Below are 13,960 nucleotides of genomic sequence, written 5' to 3' on the forward strand. Positions count from 1 at the left end.
CGCCATACTATAAAGTCTTTCGGCCCTTGCAGCACCGCTTTTAAATATTGCAGAAAGTGCGATCTAACTGCGTATCTGCAAATGTTGTGTTCACTCGGGGGCCGATGACTAATAGAAGCGGCCGTGGGTGAAGCCTTCTTCTGAATCCACAATACAGAGAGAGAGAGAGAAAAAGGCCGCGTTGGACGGACGAACGAACAAGCCCACTCCAGCGCCCCGTCGATGAGAGCGCCCCCATCGAGTCACATTTCACGCTTGTTTGGAGAGACGACAACGGGAGTCTCACTATTTCTTCAGGCGTGCTGGACCTCACTTTGTGTTTTGCATTGTGGCTAGAAAGTGCTGGTGCTGTCATCAACATTTCCATTCACTTAAGTTTATGCTTTATTTTTCCAGGCAAACTTTGTGAGAACCTGTCAGGAGTGGCAAAAAAAAAAAAAATACAAATGTTAAGGCTGGAAGGGAGTACAGTGTCCTGATACTAGAAAATGGCCATTGTTCCCGAGGCTCTCTTCACTTTGGCAGTCAAAGTCACCTTAACTGACAGTGAGAGATGCCAAAGATTGTCGTCCAAGCCCACAATAGCAAACAATATCAGCATGACAGACAGCCAAAATGCCTTGAGCTTGCTGCAGGAAGCTCAAGCAAGGGTAAATGGCTCTTGACAAAAATGTCCATCTACAGCACAGGTGTCAAAGTGGCGGCCCGGGGGCTAAATCTGGCCCGCCGTGTCATTTTGTGCGGCCCGAGAAAGTAAATAATGAGTGCTGACTTTCTGTTTTAGGATCAAATCCAAATAAAGATTATAGATTTACATTATATTTGGAGAGTTTCCCCTTTTAAATCAACAATTGCAATTTTTAACCATTCTTTTGAGATTTCTTGTGTTTTTAGTTCAAAAAGAATTTTGAAAAATCAAATAAATATATAACAGTGTGACTTTAAAGTTGAAGCCAATCTGATATGTAGTTTGACTTGTATTTTTAGTCACCCATAATGAAGACATTACTATGCAACTATAAACATTACTGTAAAAATGTCACCACAAGTGTACAGTCGGGTCACAGCTTACTAGAGGAGAAAATGAAGGACGTTACAGCAGCACTGTTTCATTATTCATGCAAAAACTCTTTATATTGAATTCAGTGTACAGTACATAGTAAACACAAATATTCCTAGTGACCACTGCTTAGCAGCTTTGTGTACACATTGACAATCTAAATGGGGTTCTTAATTTAGTCTGGACGAGATGTATCTGTGCTGCGGCGCCCCCATTGTACCGTCTTCCCATTTGGAGTGTTGGTATTTTCGATTGCATACGTCTGTTTGTCCCTGTTTGTGTTCAAGATAAGATTACAAGAAGAGATTATGCTCAAATTTGTAGTAAGAAACAGAAAGGGTGAGTAGATTTTGTGGCTAAGAGGTCAAAGGTCACAGAGATTAAAGGTCTTAGAGGTTAGAGATGACAATTTAGTGATAATTTGATTAGAGATTATGTAATTTGACTGAATTTGTTGGGTATGTTATAGAACAGGAAGAGAAACCATCAAAACCCAGAGAAAAATATGGCTATGCTTTCAATTTGGGTATTTAGTAAGAGTACTCTATTTGTTGTAATGTTTTAATCTGATGTTAATGTTTTTTTTAAGTCAGTGTGAGATCTCCGACCCACTTTTACTTAAATTGTTATTAATCTCATATTCTTTTTCCCCCCAAACAGGTTAAAACTGAGAAACAAATTCTTTCCAACCTACTTGGCCAACAAATCAAATCATATTGAAAGGGAAAATTGAAAAATAAATGTTTGTATTTTCAGTGGCAATAATGAAAAACATTATCAAGCGGAATCCCAAACTTCCATTACAATGACAATCGGTGTAGTTTATTCCCTTCAAGATCATCAGGCCGAACAATCTCAAAATCAGTTTCTCTCTTTCTTGTTCTGTTTTCTTTGATACACAAGCAGCAGCCAGAATGATGAAGTCCTTTTTCTCCTTTTCCCATCAATTGTCAGCGCTATACACGGCCAGGCTTGGACAGGTAAGCAATGAGAGCCACTACCACCCCCACATACATGCCTGTGCCAATGGTAATGGAAAGTGCAGCCAGGAAAAGGGCTCTCCTGGAACTCATTCCCGCTCTGGAGAAATCTCCCTTAGCGACAGCCTTGCCGGTCTATCAGAAAAAAAACAACAACAACAAAAAAAAAAAAAACAAGTGAAATGAGTTAGTCATCATTCACGTCGAGTGCACGAGTAGGTGTTTTGGGATTTAGTGGTGATAAAACAAGAAATCTCACTCTCCGGCTATCTCTATACACCATGTGTTGCCATGGCAATTAGGTCATGGCTCTGACAGTGATAAATGGCTTGTTTGGGTGTTTTTGTGAGTTATAGAACAAAAATATGCCCTCCATTGTAACTGTCTCTGTTTAGGTTAAACGGAGAGAAAATGCTCAGCGTGCTTTGCAATGTTGTGACTAATGAGCGCAACTACTCACTTTTCATTACACATTAGCTGTTCACTATTAATGCTGCCCAAAGCTGTAATGTAATCAATGATGCGGGAACGGGAGAAAGGTTTATAAGTTGGCAAATTGACCTTAAAGAGAGATATAAGTAGTTTTTGGACGATGGTTCAAATTCATGGCTAAAAGATCTCAATTGGGCAAAATAAGTTTCAAACAAAACATCATGTATAATAAATGAATAAATACACATAAGACCTACATCTTTCAGATCAATAAATATTCCCATTTTAAAACCAAGCATTACAATTATACAATAAGGTGGACGAAGTACCACTGATGGAGTTTCTTAGCGGACTGCAGTGGCAAAAAAAGAACCAAATGTTCTGTTTTACGGCACTTGTATCAAAATCAATGCATGTGATTCTGTTTATATCGTTTCAATAAAGGAAAATGTGCCTGTTAGGCGGGCCGGATCAGACCCACTGGGGAAGCGTTTCCAGCCCGTACACCGTATGTTTGACCCCACATCCCTACAGGCTATCATGACATGGTTATCAGGCTCATCACGATACCTTGTGAGAGTAGCAGAAGGCAACAATGCCCAAAGGCCAGAAGCAGCAGAGCATGGAGAAGATGGTCAGGCCAAGGTAGTCTCTTGGAGGAAGTACCAGGAAGTTGTCCTCACTCTCGCTTTCACTGGAGCTGTCGCTCTGCCATAAAACACGGGCAACAAGGATGATTGATCAGCCATTCATTGATCACATACTTATAATGTCAGATTTAATGGTTCGGAGGGCCTTGAATCAAATCATCTTGTGGCAGATAATGATTCATATTCATAAAAATGAATGTAAATATACAATGATTGAAATTTTACAAAGTACGACACACAGTAAATAATTACATGTCTTGTTGAGAGTTGAAGGTCTAATATGTTTTTTTTGTGTTAACTATGTACTTCTGATATTTATATTTTTTCTTGTATTAATCTAATTTTAAAAATAATGATGATGTATGTATTAATTCAGAAATTCCTTCATCTTTCAGAACCACTTATCCTCACAAGGATCACGGGGGGTGCCAGGGCACCAGGCGGGGGAGATCCTGAATCGGTAGCCAATGATACTGAGAGAATGAGCAAAATCAAATATCCATCTGTCCTGTAAAGCCAATCCTCATTGGTGTCAAAGGTGAGCTGATGATACAACTATTCCCAGTCACATTCACTTATTGGATCACTTTAGACTCTAAATTTAACCTAATGTGAATATTTTTGCATTGTAGGAGGTTGTAAGCATGGCAGAAAACATGCAATTTCAATCACTATAATTTCACACCCACACATAATAGTTGTTATGATGCTAAAATAATACAGGGTGGCGACTGATGCTCAGCATTTGCTGAAAGAAACAAAAAACTATTCTGTTTCTTTCCTGGACCGCCAACATTGGAAGTGCATAGCCCACCAGAGTGGATTTGAGCCTTTGTCAAGCCCCGCGAGCAGGCAGAGCGAGAAAGCGGGATTAACGAATTGTTTGGTCATTGCGAGGTGACAGGGACACTGCCGGAGGACGGTGCCATTGATGTGCTAAATTGCTTCTCCGCCATGCCCCATTCTCGTCAGACACTCCCTCGGTTACAACACAAGTCTGCACGCCCAGACTCAAAAAGAGCGAATGGGCTAATTATTGACGGATAGACTTCGATCGTAGCAAGCCAGGCCAAATGAGAAAGATGCCGCGAATGCCGAGTTGACCTTTTACGGGGGCCATAGCCTTTGTTTCACTCAGTCGTACTATTCACGCCAAAGTAAAGGATTGCACCAATAGAAGGCAGACACCAGTTTTCATTAGTTCCACTGCCTGCAGCCATTACTCAAGGTGGGAGCAAAATATTGCGGATACTGTACAGTTCTATGGATCCAAATGAGAGAGGTGTACCGAATAGGGGTGAGAAACTGCAAGTACCAAAAGACCTACAGTATGATTTGTGATAATGATCTCTCGAGATAGGGTTGCAACAATTATCAAAAGATCAATATGTCATACTGCTGCTTAATATGGATTAATCGTAGATGGCTGTGATAAGAATTGGCAGACGCATGGTTGAAATAGGTCTGGATTGGATGTTTCCCAAATTATAAAAGTGAAATATAACTGTGGCAGATGTATGGAAGAATCCGCCTGCCATGCCAGGTTACTGCCATCCAACTGTTAAAGACAAAAACAAGCTATTTTTATAACTGGGAAAAAATAGTTGGCAACTATAGTAGTTGAGTCTTTCCTAACAGACGCTTCGTGTCATGGAAAATGTCGACAGCAACCTGTTGACAACTTTATTAAATCATATATCGATCACATTGATAACCAATTGGTAAGCAAACTATGACAATATGTCACCATATCCATATATTGCAGCACTCAAATGCTTAACTAATAAAGGTCAAGTTAGTCACTGATGCATTGGCTGCAATTGACAGCGATAGACGTCCAACTGCTTTTCCTGGAACAGCTGCCAGCGAATGAACAATGACAGCCTTCCTGTCAAAAATGGCTTTTGCACATTCTTTGTATAAGTGAGTCACTACCATATGCACAATCCTAAAAGTCACTACCATATGCCATTTTCTATTCGACTACACAATAAAGAAAAAGCTCCTTTGTGATTATAAATCTTATTTATTTAGACACTGAATCGCAGCTCTAAATCATCCAGACATATTTCCCAACAGCTGTCCCTGTGCCAGGACAAGATTACGACTCTCCCTGTTATCTGCTTTATGAACACGTAGCACCTGGACAGTCGGCTGTGATCCATCACCACAGGGACTGCTCATAACCACTCCATGATGTGACGCGGCATGAATAAAGCAGTGGGCACACAGTAGCCCTAATCTACCTTTATCTCGTGAGCCGCACTAGATAAGGACTCTGAGTGACTGGTGCATTTGAGGTCACTGACAGGGAATGGAGACAAACTCCAGCTGTGCTTGTTTGTTTGCTAACACCATGGTTGTCACTTGTCAAGACACATGTTCTCCTTAGCAAACAGTCAACGAACTCTCGGCGAACGCATTGTCATGGGAAAATTTGTAGACAGTATGTCTTTAAAACGTCACACATATTGGGTAAAAATTAAGATAGATAATTATATGAACTAAAGAATAACTGATGGTTCAATGGATTATAAAATGCTGTAGTAGTAGTAGTAGTGGTGGTAGTGGTAGTAGTAGTAGCAGTAGTAGTAGTAGTAGCAGCAATAGTAGCAGCAATAGTAGCAGCAATAGTAGTAGCAATAGTAGTAGCAATAGTAGTAGTGGTAGTAGTGGTAGTAGTAGTAGCAATAGTAATAGCAATAGCAGTAGTGGTAGTAGTAGTAGTAATAGTAATAGTGGTCGTGGTGGTAGTAGAAGTAGTAGTAGTCATAGTGGTAGTAGTAGTGGTAGCAGTGGTAGTAGTAGTAGTGGTAGTAGTAGTAGTGGTAGTAATAGTAGTAGTGGTAGTAGTAGTAGTGGTAGTAGTAGTGGTAGTAGTAGTGTTAAGGAGTTACATTATATGTGAACTAGATGGAGTTGTGCTCAATGGAATTTAACCAAAATTGATCCACATATAAGGCGTCTTACAGTGTGGAAAATATGTTAATTTATTTGATTTGTTTTCCTAAATTAAAAGTCAATTACATAATGAACACTCCGATGACCTGGCTCATCTGTTTCTTTTGACAAAGAGTGAGTGACCCCGTAACCCAGAACACCATCTATAATACGCTGACATGCCTCTGAACATGCATGTTTTCCTAATGTAATTTCTATTAGTATATAATCTTGATTTTGTAGGTTAGGTGCTAATCCATGCTGGAGATTAAGAGGTCAGCAGGAAAAACCAGAAAAGGGAGCCTATCTGAATCAAGGCACACTCGATATGGAGAATTGACTGCGTTGAATTGAGAGGGAATAACTTCAGCGAGCGGCCAGCTGCTCCAGGGACTCTTATTGCACACGAGGCACACGCTGCATTACTCCGAGGATAGGCACATCTCCATCCAGGAAAATACAAGGCTCTTAGTGAAACGACATTTCCATCAGATCTAAAATGACTTTGCCGCTTGCTTTCATAACTATTTTTTTCTGATGGGTAGGCCAGTCATCTCCAAGAACAAAAACTCGGATGGAGAGGATCACACACATGCAGCAATTATAAAGCACAGTGAATCCACAGTAAACTTAAAAGACTTTCCGTGAAATGACCTTTCTGAGAGAGAAGAGAATTCAAAATGAGTGTGAATAGCTCTGCTGGTCTCTCCGGTTGTTAAATGTAAATGACAAAACATCCCCGTGGTCGCCTGACCGCAAAAAAAAAAAAAAAAAAATGGGCTGACCCCTTAAAACTTATTGTTAATGAACTAGCTCACATTTTTCTATCCCTGTGCAATGAGGCGGACAATAAACTTCATATAAAAAATATTGTATACTGTCTCATTAGAAAGTGACATTTCCCTTCTGCCTTTAAACTCCTCGCCTTTAAAATGAACACACTGCTATTGTTTAATCCCTAATGATTAGGGAAAAATAACATACTTATTTTTATCTTGGACATTTTTCTCCCGCTGTCACATATTGCTCTTGCTTTCATGCAGAGAAATGCATTCGTTCGGCCCTAATTAGATTTGAAGGTGCGTTGGAGCTTATTTTTTTTATTTCAGACTTGAGCTACTTCAGGCTTTGGACAAAGGGCAGAGTACATATGAGACAAAACTGGGTGTTGGACATAATAACGGCCCCCTGTGATGAATAAATATTAATGAATTGAACTTTTTTAATCTGTTATTATCTTCACAGTCGCGGATTGCAGTCGTAATCGTTCAATAGGTTATTGGCTTTTGAGTTCTATCTCGCCTTCTCAATTTTCAAAACTTCTTGTTGCATTGTTTCTAAAACAAAGCATTATTCAGAATGTGAGCTTGGAGTAATTCCCCGGTCTGCAGGTTGTCACTCGAGCAAGTTGCTGAAATATTCTTCAAAATACAAGCATTTTAGTATGAGTTTCACCACAATTTTTCGTCCCTTTTGATTGCACTTCGCTCAGTTTACTTTACAACACTAAACTCAACAGCAAATTACACTAAATTAAGAAGGAGTCATTTATTAATGCCCCCAAATCCCCTGCAAGCAAATAAATCCACCTGGAAATGTCCAAAAATCAATAATAAATTGTCCATAATGTGAAGGAGGTCAGCCCATTTTACTCCAAATTTACAAGGAAGTGACAAAAAATTAACTAATTTGTCCCGTTCCACATTAAATCTAACTGCACACAATCTAAAATGAGATAGAGGTTAAGCGTTGTGTAAAACGGACCAACGGATGATTATTTTCTTTTACGCTATAAATCTAATCATCCCCACAGAGATTTTGTTACGACTGACCTCGTACTCAGGAACTGGTTCATCCTCCACATCATAGGACACTGTCTGTATCTTCACATCCTTTTCCCCTTGCGTGCCGCCTTGTCGGTTCTCTTCGCAGTCGACCCCCTGCTTATTCTCAGTGAATGTGGTCTCAAAGCTCTCGCTTTTGGAGTCTTTGCTGTGCAGGCTGACATCGTCTTTGATAAAGTCAGGCTTGTAGAAGGCTTCCACTGCCAGGTGCAAGGAAGTGGCATCTAGGAACTGTTGGAAATTGTGCTCGACACAGCCCATGTCATAGACGTAGTTCCCTAGGCTGTCTTGGTGCTGCTTTTGACTTGGGTATTCGCAGGGATAACCTTGGACAATGTCCTTACTGCTTTTGTCCAGAAGAGGATTCTGGAGCTCAGTGAGGCTTTCCATGGTGGTCCTGCTTAGACTGTTACTGCCCAGGAGGAGGAGATGGTGGTGCGCAAGCTGAAAAATACATTGAACAATTAGAATAAGGCATGGACAGAGCTGGAATTCTGTTCAGAGGAAGAACATTTGAGAGTGTTATTTCTGTTCAAGCTGTTCTTTGCATCATCAACTCCTCCACCAGCCACTTTTATGTCCTCCCTCAGTAAATCTTTGTACCTTCTTCTTCTAAGTGGACCTCTAGCCCTGGCACTTTCACCCTTAACATCTACATTCCCGTGCCAGCCTGATGGCTGCAAACATCCGCAAGCGGTGGACTTTGGCCCGAGGCATTTTTAGCAGTCGTGATCCAGACGCAACGCGGCACTCTCGGTGTATTTCAGGAGAACCTCAGCATCTTCATTTCAGTAATTTTCTCTGCCTCCCGTTTTTATTTCAGTTCAGTAAAATATTTGTCTTGGCTTGATAAAAAGTTATTATTTGTCAATATTCTGCACACACTTACTATCTTGCACGGTGAAATTACCATCTGCTGAATGGCATTTTTTCTGTCTCTAGCTTTCTCACACGCACACACTCATATCATCATGTAATGGAAAATATACTCCACGGTTGTAAGCAGTAGTTGTATGCAGCCACTAAATCTGAATTGCTTTGTCTATTCTATCATTTTTATGAGCACTGTAGCAAAAGTACAGCACATACGTATAATGATTAATATCTACCTCTATCCACCAACTGGAAAAATAAATACTGAAAACTCACTTCTTAACCCATTCATTGTCTTTGACAATGATAGAAATCTAAAGCATTTGAACTGGCATGTCAAAATTAATTGGATATCTACATTTCCCCTTAAGCGATAAAATCATACAAAAGAGTTTAACGTTTTTGCTGTTGAGACATTTTTTAAATTTGTATCAAAACAACTCTTGTAAAGATGATGTTGAACAATGCATTGATTTTTTTGGCTCATTGCAGATCAATGTATGTAATGGAAAACTTATCAGGCCTTCAACTGCTCCAGTTATTGAATAAAATATGTGTACTGTAGCGGGCCAAATATGAACAAAACCTGGGTTCTTAACATATCAACATGCCCCTGATTTGAGCAAGGAATGGGGGCTGTTGTTGGGCCCCACCCTCCCCTTAGTTCCGCCCCTGTTTGTTCATATATTTTGTTTTGAAGATGATTCCTCAATGAGCCATTTACCTGGGGGTTACTCCCAGGAGTCAATAAACACCTCTGGCTAAACACCACTGGTCGGCTGTAAACTAAAGTCGTAAATCCCTTAAGTAGCAGCATCAGACCTTAGAACTAAGTTGTAAATGGCTTGTATTGTTAGTAGGGCCACAAGGCAATTAAATAGGGGATTTTTTTCCCTGTGGAATAGGAAAATATGCCAATTGTAGAGCTTGATTTGAAAAGAAAAAGCAGTACCGACATGGAATGGGATGCATATTGAATGCCTGTCACACTTTTCCCGGGTCATTATGTGATGGCATGCTCACAGCCAAGCCCGCATGTGGGCCAATGACGATACACAAATGTTCCGCCTGGACAAGCGTGACCGATGTGGAAAACGTTGTGCATGTGAATGTGAGCGCAGACGCGAGACGGATTGCTTATCTCCCACAACACACACACGCTTCCATTACCCAGCACATTAGACAACAAAAGCACATCCACAAATAATTCATCAAAACAACTCTCAGGTGTGGTAGATGCTTCTCCTTTTTTTTGCATAATTCATACTTTTCTCTCGCCTTCTCCTTTGTTTCTTTACCTCTTATTTTCACTCACCTTCACAAATAATTTAACTCAAAACCACATCGCACCTGTTAAATGTCAACGACAACAAAGTAGACTAATGTGTATATGTGTGTGTGTTTGTGTGTGTGTCTCACCTCGGCTTCTATGTCCTTCTGTGGCTTCGCTCAGCATCCTTCCTCCATTTGTGACTTCCCATCATCATTTCGGGGGAAGCCGCCATCCATCCACGCTGCGGCTTTCACTCCCGAAAGCAAGTTTGTCCGTCGCTGGCTGAGAGAAGCGTGCCACCAGGCGACGCGCCAGCACGCATCTCCATTTTACGCACGCCGAGCGAAGGGCTCTAAAGGAACCCCGACAAGGGGATTTAGGGCGTAGTGACTGGAGGAGGCTGCCGCTTGGTGAAGATGTCGCCTGTCGACTGGAGATGATCGCGGATTTGGCCGCCGATCCTTCCCTGCTGTTGCATCATGAGTTGGTTGCGGTTTTACGCATCGGTGCGTGTGTGGATAGTGCTCAGAAGGAGAAGGTTGGGTGGGGGCTTTGGGGGCGGTTGTTCGCAGAGTACCTGTAGGAAAAAAAAATGGCAGATGCAAATGGAAGTTTTTGATTCTTATCTTTTAATGAAGTAAAAACGTGGAGATTGTTAAATAGAGTTAACTCATTGGCTAATAGCTTTACCCTTTAGAGGGCAAGTGACTATTTCTGGTAATTAAAAATAAAATAACGCAATCAAGAGGTGCCTGCAGTCCATAGATATCTCATTTTGAGTCATGGAAGGTAACAATGTTAACATTTGGTGTCCTCCACATGACCCAGAATGTGATTGTGTAAAAAAAAATGCTTATGCTTATTATTGTATTTTTATTTTATTGCATGCATATGTTATGCATGCATAATTTTAGAAATAAAGAAACATTTTATGTTTAAAAAGTTACATAATCTGGGAATGCCTGCTAATAACTTCTAAAATTGATGGATCTATTAATATCAACATCTATAACATTTATATATGTATATATATCAGATGGTCCAATTTTAATTAACAGGTTAATCACTATAAACTATCATTCCAGTTCAAATATATAATTACTTTTAGAGCAATATGTAAATAACTACTTGCAAGTTTAAAAATACATCAGCACTGGCCAATACTATTTTCATTTTATAAAAGCTTCTGTCATAACATAACTTATCTGCATCATCTCCCCAAAATGTTTTTTTTTATTATGTATGATCTAAGATAAATTTACGTATTGCAAACCTGCCATTTAGTAATCATTCTATCATATTACAAAAAAAATAAATAAATAAATAATTAGCCTGTGGTACTTTTGGAGACTTGAACAAATGAATGGAATTCGAATTCATTTTGATAAGGAAATATTCATTTCATACAAAAGTAAATTGAGAAATTAATCTCATAAATCCAGATCCTACTGGACATAGATTTCTTCTCTAACCCTCTCTTTCCCTTTTTTTACAATGCTCAAAAGAAAAATCCTGGTGATCGGGCTCTAAATATAACACAGTGAAACACTAATAAATTCATTGCTTCATTCATATTTGATGAATATTTAAGACCAAGGCCATACATTTGTAATGAGCCTGTCAATTTGCTTGTGCCTTTACAATTCACTTTCTCTGCAAAGCTCCTTAGGCTTCCACGTCACCATTTATCATCATAAACACAGTTTACATAACCTTCCTAAATATCGCCGGCGAGGAGATGTGTGGTAAAGAAGATTAATCCCTCAGCCTTATTTATTTGGCTTCCACCAATGAATAATTATGACATAATCAGAGTACTTAAAGGAGCACACATCTGTGGATTAAACACACTCAGGAAGTGTTTTGTGATGCCAAAGACGAAGAGTGGCAGGCCGCTACACATTTTAAGCAGAAGCGTACTCTTATGTGTCGCACAGATTCCTATAAAGTCTGGAGTTAATAATGTGCACAGGCAAGGCGCTGTCACTTTCACTGGGAGATGCATTAAAGCCCTGATGGCCACTTTACGGCGGGGACATGCGGCTGCATTTTACACGTGGCGCGTCATAGCCGGAGTCACCTTGCGCTCATACGCGCCAGGCAACAAGCCATAACAGCACCGCCGTCTCCATGATGGATACCCCCGCCCCAAGGGGAGACGGATATTAGAAGGAAGGGGTCGAAATGGAGGTGAGGGGCTCCGGGTCAAAAGCATTTGGCTTCTCTTTTTTTCCCCCGTCTTTCTCTCATCAGATTTTCTATGATGAAGGCCAAGATTTGATTTTTTTGTTATACCAGAATGCAAACTTACATTTTGGGGGGCTGGTATGTGTAAGATAGGGTTAGTATGTCAGCTTCTGGGGTCAAGGGTTTGATCCCAGGTCGGTACTCACTGTGTGGAGTTTGCATGTTCTCCCTGGGCTTGCCTGGGTTTTATCCGGGTACTGAGAGTAATTATTCAGAAGCTCAGAGAACATTTCATTTGTACAGTATTTGGTTATTATTAGTATTATTTTTAACTTGTTTATGTGAGAGTACCTCAGTAGTTTTTTTCCAAGAGTGTGCAATAATATTTTAGTAGTGTTTGTGAAATAATTTTTCGGTACTGACTGTTTCAGTCATAATTGTGAGAGTATTTTACGACAGCGTTTTACATCATGATACATACTTTTTGTGTGTAAATTTGAGACCATTTTAGTTGTGGGATAGCATTTCAAATGTATAAAAAAAATGTTTACTAGGGGGCATTCCTGTAACATTTTTGAAGGAATAGTTTTCACGGAGTGTGATTGATAGTATTCAAGTACTATTTGAAGGAATGTTATTTTTCATGTGTGTGTAAATAAGAATTTCAAAGTTGTGTGGACCGGAGTGATGTCTGTAGGGAATTTATCTTTTTTATTTTTAAGGGAATATATCTGTAGGAATGTTTCAGTCGGGGTTGTGAAAGCTAGTTATTTTTCAGAAATACCATATGTATGAGTGTGTCTTAGTAGTGTGAGAAAGCTATACATTTTAAAGTTGTCTTTCAGTCTTGGATTTGGAAGTATTTCAGCAGTATTTTGAAGCATGGACATTTTTAGTAGTAGGTGAGAAGTAATCTACAATGATGTCTCTCAAGGCTCATATAGTTTGAAATCTCTGCTTTTGAATTCATGTAAATACACAAAGATAACAGCCCATCTGGTCACACACTATTATGAAATGATATTCTTGACATACATTGAAATGTTTCTCCATTTTATCGGGAAAAGTTATGCTTCTTGGAATTTTTGTTTTCATTTGATGCCGAGCTGAAAAGTGTGCAGTGCATATCATAAGCACATGTGAACCCTCCTGTGTGTCGCTGGACTGTAAATATTTATGGTCCTCACAGTGCCCCTTTCTTCTGCTCCATTTTCCACTCTATATTTAGCTGTCAAGTCACCACAGCGCATGCATTTGGCTTATACATGATTGTTAGATTGCTCACTTTCCTCGGAATAATATCAATTTGCTCTTGATTGCACTCTAACTATCAAAAAAAAAAAAACATCTAAATGTATACATTATGATGCCTGTGTAGATTGACGATTGCATAAAGGGTTGCAAATCTTCCCAAAAGCCATTAGCTTTAATCACTTCTGCACAAATGGGAATTAGTCAGCCTAATCCGATGGAAGCAGAAAGTATCGAAGCACTTAAATTGATCTGAGGGAGGTGAAGCAAAAGTACATTGACAGGTTTTCTTTCCCACATGGCTGATCTATGCATTGTTACCTGCAGGATGACTTTGGCATTAGATGTGCTGATCTTTCCCCAGTCCTTGTTTGTGGACAAATAAGATTTACAGGGATGCTATTTTGTTTTTAATAACCAATGATGGCACTCAGCCGCGGCAAGTTAATCTGTTGATGGAACTCAGATGT

General features: G+C 39.8%; 1 protein-coding gene across 1 annotated transcript; it reads right to left on the minus strand.

The window, feature by feature from the left end:
- Positions 1–1,107: 1,107 nt before the first annotated feature.
- LOC144206870 (synapse differentiation-inducing gene protein 1-like) lies at positions 1,108–10,629 on the minus strand. The gene is made up of 4 exons (XM_077732067.1): positions 10,199–10,629; positions 7,895–8,350; positions 3,043–3,180; positions 1,108–2,175 (listed from the first exon to the last, which is right to left on the minus strand). The coding sequence occupies exons 2-4, from the start codon at positions 8,294–8,296 to the stop codon at positions 2,017–2,019; spliced, it is 699 nt and encodes a 232-aa protein (XP_077588193.1). The 5' UTR covers positions 8,297–8,350; positions 10,199–10,629; the 3' UTR covers positions 1,108–2,016.
- Between the last annotated feature and the right edge of the window lie 3,331 nt (positions 10,630–13,960).

The sequence above is a fragment of the Stigmatopora nigra genome, chromosome 13 (genome assembly GCF_051989575.1).
Source record: "Stigmatopora nigra isolate UIUO_SnigA chromosome 13, RoL_Snig_1.1, whole genome shotgun sequence".
In the NCBI taxonomy this organism is placed as follows: domain Eukaryota; kingdom Metazoa; phylum Chordata; class Actinopteri; order Syngnathiformes; family Syngnathidae; genus Stigmatopora; species Stigmatopora nigra.

Excerpts from the sequence above, each read along its gene's own strand:
- LOC144206870 (XM_077732067.1), bottom strand. The coding sequence starts at position 8,296 with ATGGAAAGCCTCACTGAGCTCCAGAATCCTCTTCTGGACAAAAGCAGT. Across the intron at positions 3,181-7,894 it reads AACCAGTTCCTGAGTACGAG|AGCGACAGCTCCAGTGAAAG; the intron begins GTCAGTCGTAAC and ends GTTTTATGGCAG. Across the intron at positions 2,176-3,042 it reads CCTTCTGCTACTCTCACAAG|ACCGGCAAGGCTGTCGCTAA; the intron begins GTATCGTGATGA and ends TTTTTCTGATAG.